This window comes from Aulonocara sp. 'chitande type north' Nkhata Bay, linkage group LG18 (assembly GCF_057382095.1).
Source record: "Aulonocara sp. 'chitande type north' Nkhata Bay isolate Kocher_YH1m ecotype deep benthic linkage group LG18, A_spYH_male_GT1.1, whole genome shotgun sequence".
In the NCBI taxonomy this organism is placed as follows: domain Eukaryota; kingdom Metazoa; phylum Chordata; class Actinopteri; order Cichliformes; family Cichlidae; genus Aulonocara; species Aulonocara sp. 'chitande type north' Nkhata Bay.
In genome coordinates this window covers 19,423,819-19,441,301 of record NC_141361.1, presented here as the reverse complement: position 1 = coordinate 19,441,301, position 17,483 = coordinate 19,423,819, and the positions used below count along the sequence as shown (strand labels likewise).

Here is a 17,483-nt window from a genome sequence, read left to right as displayed (position 1 = left end):
TGCTTGGCCTGTCAAGCTCTAGTACTGAATTCTCTCAAACCCCCACTTCTCACAGAGACTGGCATGAGCACTGTCCTTTCTTTTATCCTGTGACCGAAGTTTGAATACTAAAAGTATTTCCTGCATCCAAACTGTTTGTCCAAATATTAGAGCAAAACACAGGGTAAAGCTTTAATAAGATCTGAGTAAGGTTGGAAAAACTTGAAGTGTTCAATGTTCTGAAAGAGAAACACCCACACATGTGTGATCTAAGAGAAACACAGTTGTTGCCTTTTTTTTTTTTTTTTGATGTTCACTACCTTCACTTAATTTTTGAAGAATATGATGTTTTCTATTGCAAGGTATAATCTCTAACTGTATATTACATTTTAGCAGGCATAATTAGAGTGAAATATTAGTTGCCTTTACTCAAACTCTCTATGGGTATAGGACACAAACCACAGGCATTTGCTTTTTCTTCACCAAAACATACAGTCTTATGTCTTCACTGCAGCCCTCTTTGACTCTAAAAGTGCACTTTGCTGAGTTAAAATTTGAACATTGTTAAAAGTTATTTTGTGAATTTATAGAAAGTAACTTTATTTTTTTACTTTGTCTCAGATCCGCAAGCAGCAGAAGGAGCATGCTGAACTGATTGAGGAGTACAGAGTAAAACAGCAGCAAAACAATATGACACCTATGATGCCTGCAATGCACCCGTTGCCAGGCCCCACTGGCATGGTGCCCAGTGGCCCACCAATGGTTCAGCCTCCTATAAATCCCATGATGCAGATGCCACTTCATCCCAGCCAGCCAAATGTACCTCCACGTATGCCCAACGCACCACCTGGCTGGCATCCCGGTACTTCTATGCCCATGGGAGGACCAGGAATGCCACATATAATGCCTCCCCAGGTACCTATGGGAAATTCAGCCCAACCGCTTCAGATGCCAATGGGTAATGTACCGCAGCACTCTCAAATGCCTTTGGAGCCCCAAGCACCACCTGCTCCTCCAGGTGCCATAAAACCCATGCAGGCAGGTGGTGTGAAGTTTGATGACAACAACCCATTCAGTGAAGGCTTCCAGGAGCGCGAGCGGAGGGAACGGCTCCGGGAGCAGCAGGAGAGACAGCGGGTGCAGCTCATGCAGGAAGTCGAACGTCAAAGAGCACTTAAACACCGCATGGAAATGGAGCAGCAAGGGATGATGGGATCAGATGGGAACATGGCACCACTCTCTCAAATGCCATTTTTTAATGCAGAGCTGCCACAAGACTTCATGCAGCCACAAAGGCCTCCTCTGCAACATCAACAACAACTTGGACCAATTTTTCCTCAGCAGCAGGGTATGCAGCCTGGTATGGGCTCAGTGGCTGGAACATTTATACAGGGTGAGAGGAGAGCCATGGTGGGCAATGGCTTGATGCCACCAGAGATGGGGCCTGATAATGTTGCTCTGCAAGGACCAAACTTTCCTCACGGTCAGCCCAGGCCTCGTCAGTTCAGTGGACCAGGAATGCTTCCAATGCCAGGTGAGGGTCCACCATTTGGGGGTGACTCGTCAACACCTTTACCATCCAACTTTCCAGGCTCAGGTCAGTCTCTGATTCAGCTTTATTCCAACATCATCCCAGATGAGAAGGGGAAAAAGAAGAGGAACCGCAAAAAGAAGAAAGATGATGATGCAGATTCAGTCAAGACACCTTCCACTCCCCACTCAGACCTTACAGCCCCTCTCACACCATGTGTCTCAGACACTTCCTCTACTCCAACCAGAAATCCCCATCTCTTTGGAGATCAGGACCTGTCCAGGTCCCCTTTACTGGGATCTTCCACCCCCAGTCACTCAGAGCTTGAGCGGCAACTTTCTGGTGGGCAATCTGGACAATCTGCTCTGTCATCAGAAGCAGCGAGGGCCCAGGCACAAGCTCAGGAACATGACAGAATCCTCAGCAACATAAAGCTGGAGCAGACTGATGCTAGTGAGTGTCACGGACCAAAAGAAGGTTCCATTGGCCCAGAAATGAGCTCTGTGAAAGAAGAGGGTAACAAAGGGAGCGTGTCTCCGTTCCCTGCTGGGCAGAGTCCAAACAAAGGAGAAGCTGGTAATGAACTATTGAAGCACCTTCTGAAGAACAAGAGTACACCTCCACCTGGATTGTCTCAGCAGAGATCAGAGGAAAGCCTGCGGTCAGAGGAGGAGGAAACCACTGACTGCAAAACCTTACTGAGGCAAAGCTCCATGGACAGCAATGGGGTCAGTTTTTGTGTTAATCATATAGTTACAGAATGCCGAGGGGGTGATCAGCATAGTGAGTCATTTGCAGGCTGAGTGATTCAGAGTGATTCAGATGGGAGGGTCATCATAGCTAAATTAGAATGAATCATAGCTCTCAGAATATGAATGAGTCATAGTTATGTGTTTGAAAACATCTAACTTGAAGTCATTATGCTGCTCAAGTAAATTTTTTTTTGCTCATGTTTTGTTTGTTTTTGTTTTTTTCTGTCTCACCTCCAGGCATACTCAGATGGCACCCATGACTTTCCTGGACCTCTGCTCCCCGAGCAGAAGAAGAAAGGGAGAAACAAGAGAGCACCAAAAGCAGGAGAAAAACCTGTTTCTCGCTACAAGAAGAGGAAAAAGGAAGGAGATGAAAGGCAACTGATGCACACTGGACCAGACTCTGTAATGACCCAAATCAAACAGGTAAGTTGGTTTATTTATATATATATATATATATATATATATATATATTGTTCTGTTGTTGTACCTGCTCCTCTTCCAATTGATGGGTGCTGTGTGTTGTTAGCTTGAAAGGTTGTAGTCTGAAGGCAGAATGTGAGATTCATTTGAACTTAAAATACTTGAGGACATTTCAGTGATTGTGGTCGGGATGGTTTGTGCAAGAATATATCTGGTCTGACTTCTCTGCTAACCTTCCACCGGTCTGCTTGTCTCTGCTAACACAGCAGCTCTCTCTGCTGCCTCTCATGGAGCCTCTGATTGGGGTCAACTTTGCCCATTTTGCTCCCTACGGCAGTGGCCAGCTCAATGGAGAGAACCTTTTGTCTGGTACTTTTGGCAGCGCCTCACTAGATGGAGTTTCTGATTATTATTCCCAGCTGGCCTACAAGGTGAGATCTTACTGCTTCACTAAGGGGATACCAGATAAACAAAGGGTGGGTGTGTGTTAAGTGTGTCTGTGGCACTGTGGCACTGTGTGCCTGACATTGCATTGCACTTGGCTTCTACAGCAGAGTAATTTGAGCAATCCACCGACCCCGCCGGCATCTCTTCCTCCCACTCCACCACCTGTGAACCGACAGAAAATGATCAACGGTTTTGCCACAACCGAAGAGCTGGCCAGCAAAGCCGCTGCTATGGGTAAGCACTCATAAAGGTCCAAGATGGGCTGACCGATTGTGTTTCCATAATCTTAAAATGGGAGCAGAAAATGGAAGGAGGCATTCATACATATTAACGTTGTTTTCCTGTTGCAGTCTCCAAGGGCCTGGTCCCAAAGCCGCTGCATGTTCCATTTAGGAGTGAGGAAGATCTGTTAGCTCGGGCCATCGCTCAGGGACCCAAAACTGTGGATGTTCCAGCTTCTCTTCCCACACCACCTCACAACAACCAGGAAGAGCTCAGGTAACGGATAAAAAATAGTACTTCATGATTTATTTGGGCTGCAGTGTTTTAACAGAGTTGCTCATTTATTTATTTATTTTCCTTGTTGTAGTAATCGAGGACAGGAGCCTTGCAAGGAGAGGGACACACCTGACAGCTTTGTTCCATCTTCATCTCCCGAGAGCGTGGTTGGCATGGAGATCAGCCGTTACCCAGACTTGTCTCTGGTAAAGGAAGAGCCGCCATCCCCTTGCCTGTCTCCTGTCCTCCCCATGCTTCCTGCACCTGATGGGAAAGGTAAACGCATATATCTGTTTTATTTAGTTATTTATTTTATGCAGTATATACACAAAGCTCCACTAAAAAGTAAATTCGTGGTTTTCACATTAGTGTATCCTCGAGGGTCCATTTGATGTAAATGTGATCATCTTTCCAGATCTGCAGGGGTCAGCATTCTCAGCATAAAGGCCAAAATTTAGCAATGTGATGACTTTATACAAACACACCAGCTTTGCAACTTCCACAAATTAGATGTTGCACACACTTAACTATGGTGCTCCTTTTCTGGCTTTCCATTATGTTTTTAGTGTGCATGTGCAGAATGTATATGCATAAGAATCCTTTACAGTTTGCATAAAAGTATGTGGAAGATGGCTGTGTATGCCTTTGTATGATCACATTTGAACAGTGCAGCAGTTTTTGAGAGTGGTTTGCTTTTTCAATTCATTAGGGACCCAGATCAAACTGCAGGATGTCAAGACTGAGCCTTCTTCGATGTTCTTTGGCTCCCCCTTTGGCTCCATGTCTAATGATTCCAAACAAGGGATGGTTTCTGTTGCTATCACTCTGAGACCAGCTGCAGCTGAGGTAACAATACTTAACATTTACATTATAATCTGGTGCGCCTTATGTATGAATTCTGAAAACTCTAAATTCTTTCATCAATTTCATCAACAGTAATTTGTGACAGCAGTTTATTTCTAAATAAACTGCTGTCACTTCCAACATAAATGAAGACAGAAAACTAAACAGCAGTGACGTTTGTAGGGTTACTGAAATTGGGATAGCTGGTATGTAATCATGTGCTACGTGATCGCTAGCGACACAGCTATGTTAGCATAACATAAACAGTGAAGCTGGAGGGTGAATGCTAATGCTTGTTTTGCTTAATGCGCCTTATAATCCGGTGTGCCTTATGTATGAAAACAGACCCGTTCATTGACAGTGCGCCTTATGGTCAGAAAAATACAGTAATTCTTTTCCCAGTTCTCTCATTCTATATCATATCAGACATGTGCATAATCTGGCCACACAGTAAGAGAAAGATAATTATTGCAAGGGTTTGTTTTAAGGAGGATGCTTGTTTTTATTAGTCAGAGTCTAATTCTGAGAAATTACAGAGTTCTTAAAATAATAGCTTAATTTTTCTACACACATTATTTTAGGATTATTCAAGTTCTGTTAATTCTTGCACGTGCAAGATATTTAAAGCTGCATATTAACTTAGCTATCCTAGTTTATTGGCAGATTTCATTTTACATGAGAAAGTAAACTACTTTTAAATCAGCTGATATTGGCATTTTAGTTCCTAAGAGATTCACTTCTTAATATTAAATCAGAGGAGTAATACAGAAGTCAACATTTAACAGCTTTAAGTGCCTTTTTACTTGGAGCACTTGGGTGACTATGGTGGACGAATTTAGAGGACAACTTGCATTGCTCTAAATTTCTATTTATTTGTTTTATTTATTTTTCAGAACATTACCGGTGTGGTGGCAGCCATTTCAGACCTCTTGTGTGTGAAGATCCCCAGCAGTTATGAGGTCAGCAGCACCCCAGACAGGGGGCCCCTATCTATGGTCAGCGGTCAAAGGGTGGGCCCACATGGCATGGAGCCACGGCCTCCCATGCTTTTCAATGGACAAGGAGACAGTGGAGGACTGCATGGACGGCCGGGACAAATGATCAGAACCAGTGGACCACAGGGAATGATGCAGCAGCAGGCACATCATTTCCGTTTCCATCCCAACAGCCCAGGTAGGGAATAAAACTAAATTAAACAAGAGCATCTCTGATTCCACCCGGTGCAGTAATACAGCCTGTAATTGAAATGTCATGTTTGATTTAAGCTAAATATAATCACTCCCCGTGAAAAAGCACAATTCAGCAATACTCTTTTGATACCTAATCACTTCCCTTTAAACATCCATAGGAGCGCTTTTGTTTTTTAACAGTTTTTTGAGTGTACCATTATTTATCTGAGGCTGAAGGTAGCCTACAGTCCAATTCTATAAAGGCTGTTTTATTTTGTTTGCTAAAGTTTGTTTAGTCCAATTAAAGATTCAATCATCTGTAGGTTACTGTCAGAGATGTTAAAAATTGATCTAATTTTGCATCACTTTTCTGTTACATCAGGCAATGCTGGAGCTCGAGGACCTGATCACAAGATCCCTGGCAGCTCTGGATGTAAACCCCAGTGGTGCTGCCACTGTAAGGTGGTGGTTCTGGGAAATGGAGTGCAGAAAGCCATCAAAGACCTCCCTGTTCACATGAAGGTACCAGATGCATTGGCTGCACAGTCATGTATATATTAACTGTGCACACCACCTGTCAAATAAAAGCTAAAAGTTGAAATTATAACCTTTACAGGAAGCCTGAATGGACTGAGGATGTAGTGCTTCTCCATTCCTTACTCAGAGATCAAGGCCACAGATAATAAATTGCTTCTGATCGTCAGCAGCTCTCATGAACAAAAAGGCTCTGATATCTAACGCCGTTGACTAAAGTACACCATATTTTAATATAGTGCCATGTGACAGTTTTGCCCCTGAGCAAAATTTCTATCACAAGTAAAAGATGAGCTGATTTCCAAAAAGCATTAAGTCAAAGATGACACATGGCTTTAATATTTTAACAAAGATTACTTTTCTATATTTAGTAATTTATTTATTTTTTTTAATTAGACACTCTGCAGGTCAGCATCTGTGGTACCACAGTTTATCACCTTGTGAAACAGAGTCTAAGAGTCTTCAGATTCAAACTTGTTCTTGTTCTGTCTTTACAGCTTGAACCTCTTAAGGTAGTAATTCATTGTGAATAATGAGTCCTGCAGTAGATGCTTCCTTCGGTTGATCTTTTTTTTTTTTTTTTTAAATAACGTTCGATGTATACGTGCAGACTTTGCTGTTCTTTAAGTAAATCTGCTCCTTCCTGCAAATTATTCTGCATGCCGCTGTCAATAAAAGCCAAAAGCATGACTCATTAGTCTGTGAACTTAGCAGTTAGTTAAAGCTTTCATTTATGCATCACATAACCTTTTATAATGATGACTGTGTCCATGCCAAAGCCCCGATGAGCTAGTTAAAATGTGAATTTTTGGTAAAGTTATCCGAGAACTCAAGCTTTAGCTCCTTTCCTTTTTACGGCTGTGAAATTGTACAAAATGCAAATTTGCACTAATGTTGCTTGATATGTTGAAATTATGTTTTTGTTTTAACTTTATGCATTTTGGAGATGACTATAGCTTTGATTTGTGTAATGAGTCCCACTGTCAGAAATTTGGATCATTTCAATGTCATGTATACATATAATATTGAGATTATTATATGAGCTGTGATTGGTTGGCTTACCAGATTTTTACGTTGGAGAAATGAAGTATTAAAACTCCTTTCACCCTGAAGGGCCACACTTATCAATATATTCATATGCACGGCACTGGAATAACACTGAACATGTGCTCTGATTATGTAAATCTTTCCTAATGGAGTTAAATAGATTTCAGATCAGTTAGTAGGTTAAACAGCAGTATTTAGGTTATTTAAATATTGCATAATTTATTTTTCAACATCGCTTTGCCTTGAGTGGCTTCCATTAGTCAGATGTTGACTTACACCTCATTCCTAATTCAGCTTCTTCAAACTTGGACTGATTTTCTTCTCGTTAGGAATCTGAAAGCCGTTTTAAATCTGAAGACGACTTGGTCTTCTGCAGCCACAACTGCTTCCTTCTCTACTGTTCATCACCACCACTGCAGTCCAGATCAACCACAGAATCTAAGGTTTGTACCACTGTAACCCATGCACATCTCCTAGAAATCTGAGTCTTAAAAAAGCATTTGACTTTTATGTTTGGCACTTTTTTTTCCCTTGTCATCTTCCCAGGAGTCTGTGTCCCTCCTCCCAGCCTCTGAGCAAACAGAGAGCCTTTCTAAAACTCAGCACCAGTACAGTAACAACATGTCCTCCCTGGATGTCCATTGTCTGGCCCAGCTTCAGCCAAAGCAGTCACCCCCCTCTACACCTCCCATCCCATTCCCTTCAGCAGGTGAGACACCCAAGACTGACGCAAAATCCGATGCCCTCAAAGTGACAGTGAAGCTGAAGTCCAGGCCAAGGTCCCACGACGGCTGGCATCAGGGAAAGAGACAGAAAGGACTCCGATGGAGGAAATGGACTGTCCAGGTGGTGGTGCCAAGAGGGAATTCGCAGCTCCCGGATGAGGATAAGATTGATGAGCTCCTGAAGAAGCTTGGAGCCTCCCTGCGCCCTCCAGTGTCACTCAAGGACCAGAGACGCTGCTGTTTCTGCCATCAGTTTGGAGATGGAATGACTGATGGTCCTGCCAGGCTGCTCAATCTAGATCTCGATGTGTGGGTTCATCTCAACTGTGCCCTTTGGTCGACTGAGGTGTACGAGACTCAAGCTGGCGCCCTCATCAACGTGGAGCTTGCGCTGCGGCGTGGTCAAACTATACGATGCGCCTACTGTCAGCAGACCGGAGCCACCAGCGGCTGCCACCGCCTGCGCTGCACCAATGTCTACCATTTCACCTGTGCCCTGCATGCTCAGTGCACCTTCTTCAAGGATAAGACCATGCTCTGCCATGCCCACAGGCCCCGGGGAACAGCGGGACATGCTCTGGAGCACGAGCTGCGATGCTTTGCCGTGTTCCGGCGTGTTTATGTCCAGAGAGACGAAGTGCGTCAAATTGCCACGGCTGTGCAGCAGCCCGAGTTAGGTTACACCTTTCGGGTAGGCAGTCTGGTGTTGCATGCGATCGGCCAGCTCACACCGCTACAGATGGCGTCCTTCCATTCCTCAACAGCCATCTTTCCAGTTGGCTATGAAGCTTGCCGCATTTACTGGAGCATGCGCCATGGCAATCGCCGCTGTCGCTACATCTGTTCAGTTGAAGAGAGAGACGGGATACCAGAGTTTACCATCAGAGTCATCGAACAAGGCTACCAAGACATGGTCCTGACTGACACCTCTGCTAAAGGTTTGCCCTCAGGAAAAAAAAATACTAGTGTGTGTTTTTGTGGCTAATGAAACAGTTTTAACCAGCTTCTGTTCTTGTCTCTGCTCTTGTCATTAGGAGTGTGGGATAAGGTGCTAGGCCCAGTTGCTGAGAAGAGAGCTGAGTCAGGCACTCTGAAGCTCTTTCCTGTTTACCTGAAAGGAGAGGATCTGTTTGGGCTCACAGTTCCTGCAGTTGCCAAGATCACAGAATCGGTTTGTACCTACTTTGGAGGATTTCATCAGCTGCAAGAATTTAAAAACATCAACAAATCTCTAAATGATGCTTTTCATCTGGTTTCAGCTCCCAGGAGTGGAAGCTTGTGACAGGTACTCGTTCCGTTACGGACGCAACCCTCTCGTGGAGTTGCCTCTCATGTTCAATCCAGCTGGTTGTGCCCGCGCTCAGCCAAGAACAAGCTCTCCCTACACCTCACTGGTGATAAGGTAACTTTGTTTGAAGTTGACATTAAATTAGCTTCCTGGGAACGTTCTGTCTCCAAGTAAATAAGTCAGAGTTAATAAAATGTTCTCCTTCTCCACCTCCCTCCTAAAAATAAAGGCCTCAGCCACAGGCTGTATCCAGCAGCAGTGCCAGGTCTAACCAGAATGTTGCCCAAGGAGAAGGTGGCGCCCCCCATAATAAGCCTCCGGTGGTGCACCCCAGGTCCTCCCAGTACCGCTGGATGAAGAGTGAGTGGCGAGCCAACGTCTATCTGGGCCGCTCCCGCATCCAGGTGAGTCGACCAGATTTAAATTCTTTTTAAACTGTCAGAGTGAGACTGATGCTTTTGTTTTCCATTTCCTGTTGACTAAATGAAAAACTGCTTATTTGACATATACACAGGGCCTGGGGCTGTTTGCTGCTAGAGACATTGAAAAACAGACAATGGTGATTGAGTACAATGGAACCATCCTCCGAAATGAGGTCGCCATCAGGAAGGAGAAAATCTATAGGTCTAAGGTAAATATATGTGCTGCAACATTGTGTTTCTTTAAAATGATCTTTTCCAAAAGCTAAGAGCATTTCTTCTCTTCCTTGTAGAACCGGGCAGTGTTCATGTTCCGCATCGACAGCGAACATGTTGTTGATGCCACACTTAATGGAGGGATCGCAAGGTACTCTGAGCTTCCACAAACTGTTTGAGCATTTTCATAAATGTATTTATGACAGTGTAGCATTTCTTTCATGCTCACTTACTGCAACAAATGTCATTCAGTGTAGCACACCGATGAGCCACAACATTAAAACCCCTTGCGGGTGAAGTGAGTAACCCTGATGATCTCAGTGCACTGGTATCTGTCAAGGGGGTGGTTACAAGAGGCTGCAAGTGAAGAGTGAGCTCTTGAAGTTAAAACAGGGAAAAATGAGCAAGCCTGTTGATCTAAGCGACTTTGACAAGAGCCACATTGTTATGACTAGATGACTGGGTCAGGGCACCTCCAGGACAGCATGTCCGGTGGGGTGTTACCTGTTTCCAGTGGTTAGCACAAGTGATGAGGGCTTAAAGCACATTGATGTGTGGGAGTAAAGGGTGGTTCTGTGATCCCACAGAAGAGCACCTCCAGCACAATTTACTGAAAACTGGTTATGGTAGAAAGTTGTCAGAATGCACAGTGCTGCACAGGGTTTTCATACTGACCACTATCCACTGCCAAAGGAGGAAAGGGTGTTAACTCAGCTTCCAAGTCCCTGAAATCTCAAGTCTGTTTGAGCATCTGTGGGATTTTTGAGGAAGGAAAAAGAAGTAGTTAGATTTATGGATGGCCAGCCTTACTTCTTACAGGACTTAACTGATGAGCTGCTAAGATGGAACAAAGGTTTTGTGGAGTGCACGCCTCAACGTCTTAAAAGTAGCCTCTCCATATCTGTCTTACCGATATAATCTTCCAGTAAAGTGGCACAGACGAGACTCTGCTTCTGTGTGTGGGAGGCTTGTCTGCAAACTGGTACATATTGCAAATGAGCATCAGGGGTTTTTTTTCGTTGCTGCTGTAGACGTTGGCCTTTTTTGGATTTTGTTATCAAAGTGATGGCAGTTCAGTTGCATTGTCAAAAGGGCCCAAACACACATGAAACCAGAACTAGAGACCATGTTGGAACAGGTTCATGCCCTTCTTCATAGTTTGTGAAAGATGAACACTCAGTAGTCAGTACTACTTTGTTATGAGTTCTCACTGACAAAATCTATCCACAGATATGAAAACCCCGGTAAACATACTCTAAACTGCCTTTGCGTCTCATTTTGCCATGCTGACCAAACACAGACTCACAAGTTGGAAACAAAGCTAGTTTCTTTTGAATGTCATAATTGTTTTGTTTTTTTAAATGTTGGCATTTTCATCTTATCACCGTCTGCCGCTGCGTGTCTGAATCAGCTCACAGAGGCAGCAAATGAGCCTTTAGTTACAAATAGAATCTGCAATCATTTAAATGTGGTCGGCTATGTTACAGTAATGCTCTGAACGCTGTTTCACGCGTGACTCGTGCTTCTTTTTCAGATATATCAATCATTCTTGTGCCCCTAACTGTGTTGCTGAGGTGGTAACATTTGAGAGGGGTTACAAAATCATCATCAGCTGCATTCGCAGAATTGAAAAAGGAGAGGAGGTTGGTACACACACACACACACACACACACACACACACACACACACACACATATATATATATATATATATATATATATATATATATATATATATATATATATATATATATAAATAAATAAATAAATAAATAAATATATATATAAATAAATAAAATTTTCTGTAATTAGAATTTATCCCTGTTCGTTTGCATGCATATGTGGGTGTAAACGGTGCAGTTGTGATATAGCCATGGGTGTTTCTCCCGTGTTTGTTTTCTGCAGCTGTGTTTCAACTACCAGTTTGACAGCTTTGAGGGCCAGCACAAGATTGCTTGCCACTGTGGAGCTCCTGAATGCAGGAAGTGGATTAACTGAGCAAAATGGAAACGACGAACCCAAACGCATTCCTTGCCATAGCGTGTGGAGGATGCTGTGATCTCTGCACAGAATAAATAAGAGACTTCACACTAAAGTCATTTTACGAATGAGCAGAAGGCCTGAGCCCTTGGAGAAATAAATGAATCGGTGTTGGTTCGTCAACAACGTGGAATTAAAAATAGGCGGAGGAAGGGAAATATAACACAGTAGCAGGAAATGACTCGTGCCATATGTGAGGGGCTCTGTCGACGCCTCCGTCTGTATGTATCCGTGTGTTTGTTTGGTGTACATGGGGGTGCGGAATCCACCAGCGAATGAGAAAGCACTGTGTGGGGTGCGGCCTTATTGCTTACTAAGGGCAGGCCCTTTTGTTCATACTGTTAATGTATACCGTTTGACTAAATGTAGACATCACTGAATGAGGAATGTACAGCAATGAATACCGCGAAGGGAATATTAACTTGCACTAAAAATAAAAAAAAATAAACAAAAAAAACCCCATACACACACCCACACACACACACACAAGCTTTTAAATACTTGATTCCATGAGTCAGTTTTATCATAGGTCTCTGTCATGTGATTTGTGTGGAATTCGAGAGGTTTTGTATTTATTACTGAGTGAATGAATTTTATTCTCAAAATGAGATCGAGTTAAAAGAAGGCTAGATTGCTATTGTTTTTGAAGATTGAAGAAGACATGCTGTTACTTTTGTATAAATGTACATAAAAAAAACCAACAAAAAAACTATAGGAATAACCGACCAAATACTACCTTAACCTTCTCGATGTTTGGGTGTTTTTAAAAATTGTTTTTGTTCTGTTTGTCATTGAAATTTATTTAAGATGGACGTTATTTCAGTTTGAGAGTATATATTATGATTATTCTGTACAGAATTTGTAATATAACCACAATAATTCACAAAGTATTTTTGTTGTATTAAAAGTACGGTATTGTAGCGTAGTGTTTTGTGACTTACACTTACTTTGACCACTCTCAAAAAAAAAAGAAATATTTTTGTTGACTAATGTAACAAGTAATCGGTTACAGAATCAAAAAAAAGACTCTTCAGATAGTAAAAGATCATTGTGATCTGTTTGCTGTTAATCAGGTTTGATTTTAAAGAACTGTGAATTAGGTTTTAAAACCCAAAAAAAACTGCTTTTTAACTTTTTATCACAAATGGAAACAGCAACATGTGTTAACCTGTTTTTTTGTTGTTGTTGTTTTTTAAACTTTACTTTTAACACAAATAAGGTGCGAACGTCTAATAATGTTGTTACTTAGACGAACCACTGCGCGACAGAAAGAATTCTATGGAGAACTGTAGGTTGTTCTGCCTTTTGTTTTTGTTTCGTTTTTTTGGAAAGAGATGGCATCCTGCTTATAATCAGAAATATTTCTTATACTGACACTTCACAAGTCACATGCTAGAAGCAGAGGAGTTTTTGCGTGCACAATTTCAAGTTGACTGTAAAATTTTGGAGACAGTCTTAGAACTTGTAATGTATATGGCATGTATTTTTTTAACTTTCCGAAGACTCAATTGTATATATTTTTCTCAATGAATGGTTGTAACAAAATTGTTTCTTGGATATTTTTTCTTCTCTTGTACGATACATCATCCTGCCAGTGTGTTTGTGCTACATTTTCTTGGTCGTGTAAAGTAGTCATTTCTTTTCTTTTTGTTTTTATTTTGTTCCTTTTCTTTTTCGTTTCTTTTTTTTGTTTCTTTCTCTTTTTTTGAATTGCCTTTTGAAGTGTACAGAGTATGAGGTTTGGAGTTTGTGGAATTGAATTTAGAAACATTTACAAAAATAAACTATTTTACATGTTAGCAATTTGTTTGTGTTTTCAATGATTGCACTTTCTTTTCTTTTAATTAAAGCTGGGAAAAGGAATTTGTTGCATGTTGCTAGCACTGAGTTGGATCCCATAAAGGTCCTGGAAACATTCCTCAGACTTTTCTCCATATTGGCATGATGCCAGCACCACATCCAAAAGGTGCTTCTTCTTTTTTTTCTTGAGATCTGGTGACTGAAGGTGATTTTCATGGTTGAAAAACCAATTTGAGATTATTTAAATTTTGTGATGTGGAGCATTATCCTGCTGAAAGTAGATTTCAGAAGATGGCTACACTGTTGTCATAAAGGGACATGATCTGCAAACAATACTCGTGGAGGCTGTGATGTTTAAATGATATGAGGTACTAAGGGACCTCAGGTGTGCCCATTAGAATAGATGCAGGGATGGAGTGCTGTGACTGTAGCTCAGGAGGTTGTTTGTTTGATACCTGTTTTGAGCCATTCTACATGCCAAATATACCTGGGCAAGATGCTTTCCCCCAAGTTGCTCTATGATGCATCCATTGGAGTGTAAATGTTAGCCAGAAAGCAGTTAAGCCTAGAAAAAGTGCTCGTAAGAAAGAGTGTGAACTGGTGAATGAGGCATGTTGCTTTCAGTGTTGAGGTAGAGTAGAAATGAGCTGTATAAGAACCAGTTCATTTACTATGCTTCATGCTTAGGCCACATTTGGACCCTACCATCCAAACGTAGCAAAAATTAAGACTCCTCAGACAAATTTTTTTATATCTTGTATTGTCAAATTTTGGTGAGCCTGTGAGAACTTTATCCCAGTTTCCTGCTCAACTCTAACAGGACCCAGTGTGGTCTTCTGCTGCTGTAGCCCATCTGCTACAAGTTTGGGGGTGTTGTGCATTAAGAGATGCTTTTCTGCTTAGTCGTAACAAATTGTTTCTTGAGTTACTGTAGATTTCTTACCAACTAAAAGCAGTCTAATTATTTTCCTGTGATGTCAACAATACATTTTTGCTCAGCGAACTGCAGTTCTGCAGGAAAATCCCAGTGGATCAGCAGTAACCATGCCATGCTCACAATTAAATCGCCCTCCCTCCCCATTCTGATGCTCAGTTTGAAGAAAGTGGTCAGAGTGGATGTGTGTTCTCTGTTTAGTTCAACCAAAGCTTCAAACATACTAGCAAATAGGCAAATAATGAGTCATAAGCTATGCTGACTTCTAGATATGTTTCCATTCATCAGCTGTAGAGACTTTCATAAAAATCTTTTATTATGATCACAGACTGTTTATGACTTTATGACTGTTTATGGACATGTGATCAAGGAAGCCAAAGAGTTGTTCTTCTCAGATTGTTCAGAGTCCACATTAAATGATCCACTATGTCAAAACGACTGAATAACCAAACATTTATAAAAGAGGTATTTTTCCTTCTTGGGTCTTCAGTCATCTTGTAGCGATCCCACTTTCTCTCAGAGCCCGGAACCCCCTCATTATGCTAGCATGCAATCTCGATGGCACTAAAACACGTGTTAACGTTCAACCAAATTTAGTTAATTGTGTGTGCTGTGCTTGCACATTTACTGGGTATCACTCCTGTGGACCTGACTGTTGGTAAAAAAAAAAAACCCAAAAAAACCCTGCTACATCTTTAAACCACTCATACTCCATGAGAAACATGTTATATAAACTTTGAGCTTGAACAAATAAAAGCTGAGTTTAATTATAGCTAAAAGCATAATTATGTGTTTCGTTTTGTGTTTAAATAACATCTTGACACATAGAAGACATAGTGCTAGGTGGCATCTTGGCATGATGGTACGAGTAAGCGGGCAAAACACACACTCTGTTGTGCTGTGCACTCTGCATTTGATTGGTACTTGGAGGGCTCGGTGCTCATGTTCTTAAACTACCCATGTGGATGGACACTAAATAGTACCAATACACCTCATGCAACATTTGGTATAGAAAGATGCTTCACTGTAAGCACGTGGAAATTAAAGACTGCTGTTTACACAGTATGTGTTTTTTTTTTTTTTACAAAGAAGCCAAGAAGTATATAAGCTTTTAAAAGTTTATCAAACAGAAAACTAAATAAATTCAAGTCAGCATAAGCAACGGACAGTGCACAAGAGAGGTGGAGGCAGGGTGGAGTGTGTGGAGACGAGTGTCAGGGTGATTTGTGACAGAAGAATAGCAGCGTGAAAGAGGTTTACAAAAAATGGTAGTGAGACCTGCTATTGTATAAGTTTTGGAGACAATGAAAATAACAAAACGACGGGCGGTTGAGCTGAAGATGCTGAGATTTTCATTGGGAGTGAGCAGGATGGTCAAAGTAAGGAATTGCTTCAAGAAAACGACCACTCAGGTTGGATGGTTTGGAGATAAAGTTAGAGAAGCAAGGCTGGGATGCTTTGGATGTGTGCAGAGGAGGGGCAGTGGATGTACTGACAAAGGATGCTGAATATGGATCTGCCAGGCAGGAGGAAAAAAGGAAGCCTGCAGAGAAAACTCCTGGATGTATAGTGAAGCTGGGCATACAGAGGAGCATGGTAGGGACAGGGTGAGGTGGAGTCAGGTGTGGCAATGAAGATGATAAGATAACTCTTTGTTATTGCACAGTCATACATAGTACAATAGTACAATGAGATTGGAAAACTGTCCTACGTCGGCACTACATATAACACAACACGACACGATATGACACATCACAACGCAACACAAACAACACAACACAGTATATTAACTTAGTAATAAAAAAAGAACAATAAGTGTGTGTGTATTGCACACTGTTATTATTGCACATTAATTATTATTGCACCTTGTTATAAATATAAATATTATTATTATTATTGTTTTAAACATTGTTACCTCCCCCCCCCCCAAAAAAAGTCCAGGTAGGTAGCCAGTCAGGTCAGCTATTTGCATTGATCAGGGCTATTGCCCTGTTGTAAAAGCTGTCCTTGAGTCTGTTTGTCTGGGACCTCAGTAGCTTGAACCTCCTGCCAGATGGCAGCAGCTTAAGCACCCGGTGTCCTGGGAGTGTTCCATCCTGTAGGATGCTGTGTGCCCTCTTGAGACAGCGAGTGCTGTACAGGTCCTTCAGGGAGGGAAGAGAATGTCCAATGATTTTTTGGGCCATATTAATGGCCCTCTGGAGTGCCTTTCTGTGTGCTGTGGTGCAGCTGGAGAACCACACACCGATGCAATATGTCAGCACACTTTCAATGGAACAGCGGTAGAAGACGGTCAGCAGCTCCTTCTTCAGGACCATTTTTCTGAGGATTCTCAGAAAGTGGAGACGCTGTTGGGCCTTCTTTAAAACCGCAGCGGTGTTAGAGCTCCATTGGAGGTCTGTGTCTATGTGCACACCCAGAAACTTGAAACTGGAGACCCTTTCCACACACTCCCTATTGATGCTGACAGGCTGCAGCTCGGACTTCCTCCTTCTGAAGTCAACTACCAGTTCTTTTGTCTTGTTGGTATTGAGGTCCAGGTTGTTATCGACACACCAATCTGACAGCCTCTGAACTTCAGCTCTGTATGCCATCTCATCTCCCCCTGAGATGAGCCCCACCACGGTGGTATCATCTGCAAACTTGATGACTGTGTTGTCTGGGTGGGTACTAACACAGTCATGTGTGTACAGAGTGTACAGTAGGGGACTCAGGGATCAGTGACTGAGCAACTGCTGCAAATCACTAAAATGATCCTAACTTATAAATAACCTCAATGCAGTGCATTTACACTTAGAACTTGTCAGTGTAAAAAACCCCAAAACCCTGTAACAACACA

General features: G+C 42.2%; 1 protein-coding gene across 8 annotated transcripts in view; it reads left to right on the top strand.

Annotated features, from left to right (window-relative positions):
• The window catches only part of kmt2cb (lysine (K)-specific methyltransferase 2Cb), a 93,608-nt gene extending 80,724 nt beyond the window's left edge, over window positions 1-12,884 (top strand). For 7 of the 8 annotated variants that reach the window (XM_086272724.1, XM_086272722.1, XM_086272723.1 and 4 more), the window contains 18 exons: window positions 601-2,238; window positions 2,500-2,688; window positions 2,952-3,116; window positions 3,237-3,366; window positions 3,483-3,630; window positions 3,722-3,906; window positions 4,340-4,476; window positions 5,367-5,646; window positions 6,025-6,164; window positions 7,553-7,666; window positions 7,770-8,886; window positions 8,983-9,119; window positions 9,208-9,350; window positions 9,466-9,640; window positions 9,751-9,867; window positions 9,949-10,022; window positions 11,406-11,514; window positions 11,776-12,884. In XM_086272724.1, the coding sequence (XP_086128850.1) occupies window positions 601-2,238; window positions 2,500-2,688; window positions 2,952-3,116; window positions 3,237-3,366; window positions 3,483-3,630; window positions 3,722-3,906; window positions 4,340-4,476; window positions 5,367-5,646; window positions 6,025-6,164; window positions 7,553-7,666; window positions 7,770-8,886; window positions 8,983-9,119; window positions 9,208-9,350; window positions 9,466-9,640; window positions 9,751-9,867; window positions 9,949-10,022; window positions 11,406-11,514; window positions 11,776-11,868 (5,091 nt within the window). In that variant the 3' untranslated portion in view covers window positions 11,869-12,884. The remainder of the gene's footprint in view (window positions 1-600; window positions 2,239-2,499; window positions 2,689-2,951; window positions 3,117-3,236; window positions 3,367-3,482; window positions 3,631-3,721; window positions 3,907-4,339; window positions 4,477-5,366; window positions 5,647-6,024; window positions 6,165-7,552; window positions 7,667-7,769; window positions 8,887-8,982; window positions 9,120-9,207; window positions 9,351-9,465; window positions 9,641-9,750; window positions 9,868-9,948; window positions 10,023-11,405; window positions 11,515-11,775) is intronic. The other variant, XM_086272717.1, reaches the window with a different exon arrangement.
• Window positions 12,885-17,483: the final 4,599 nt, after the last annotated feature.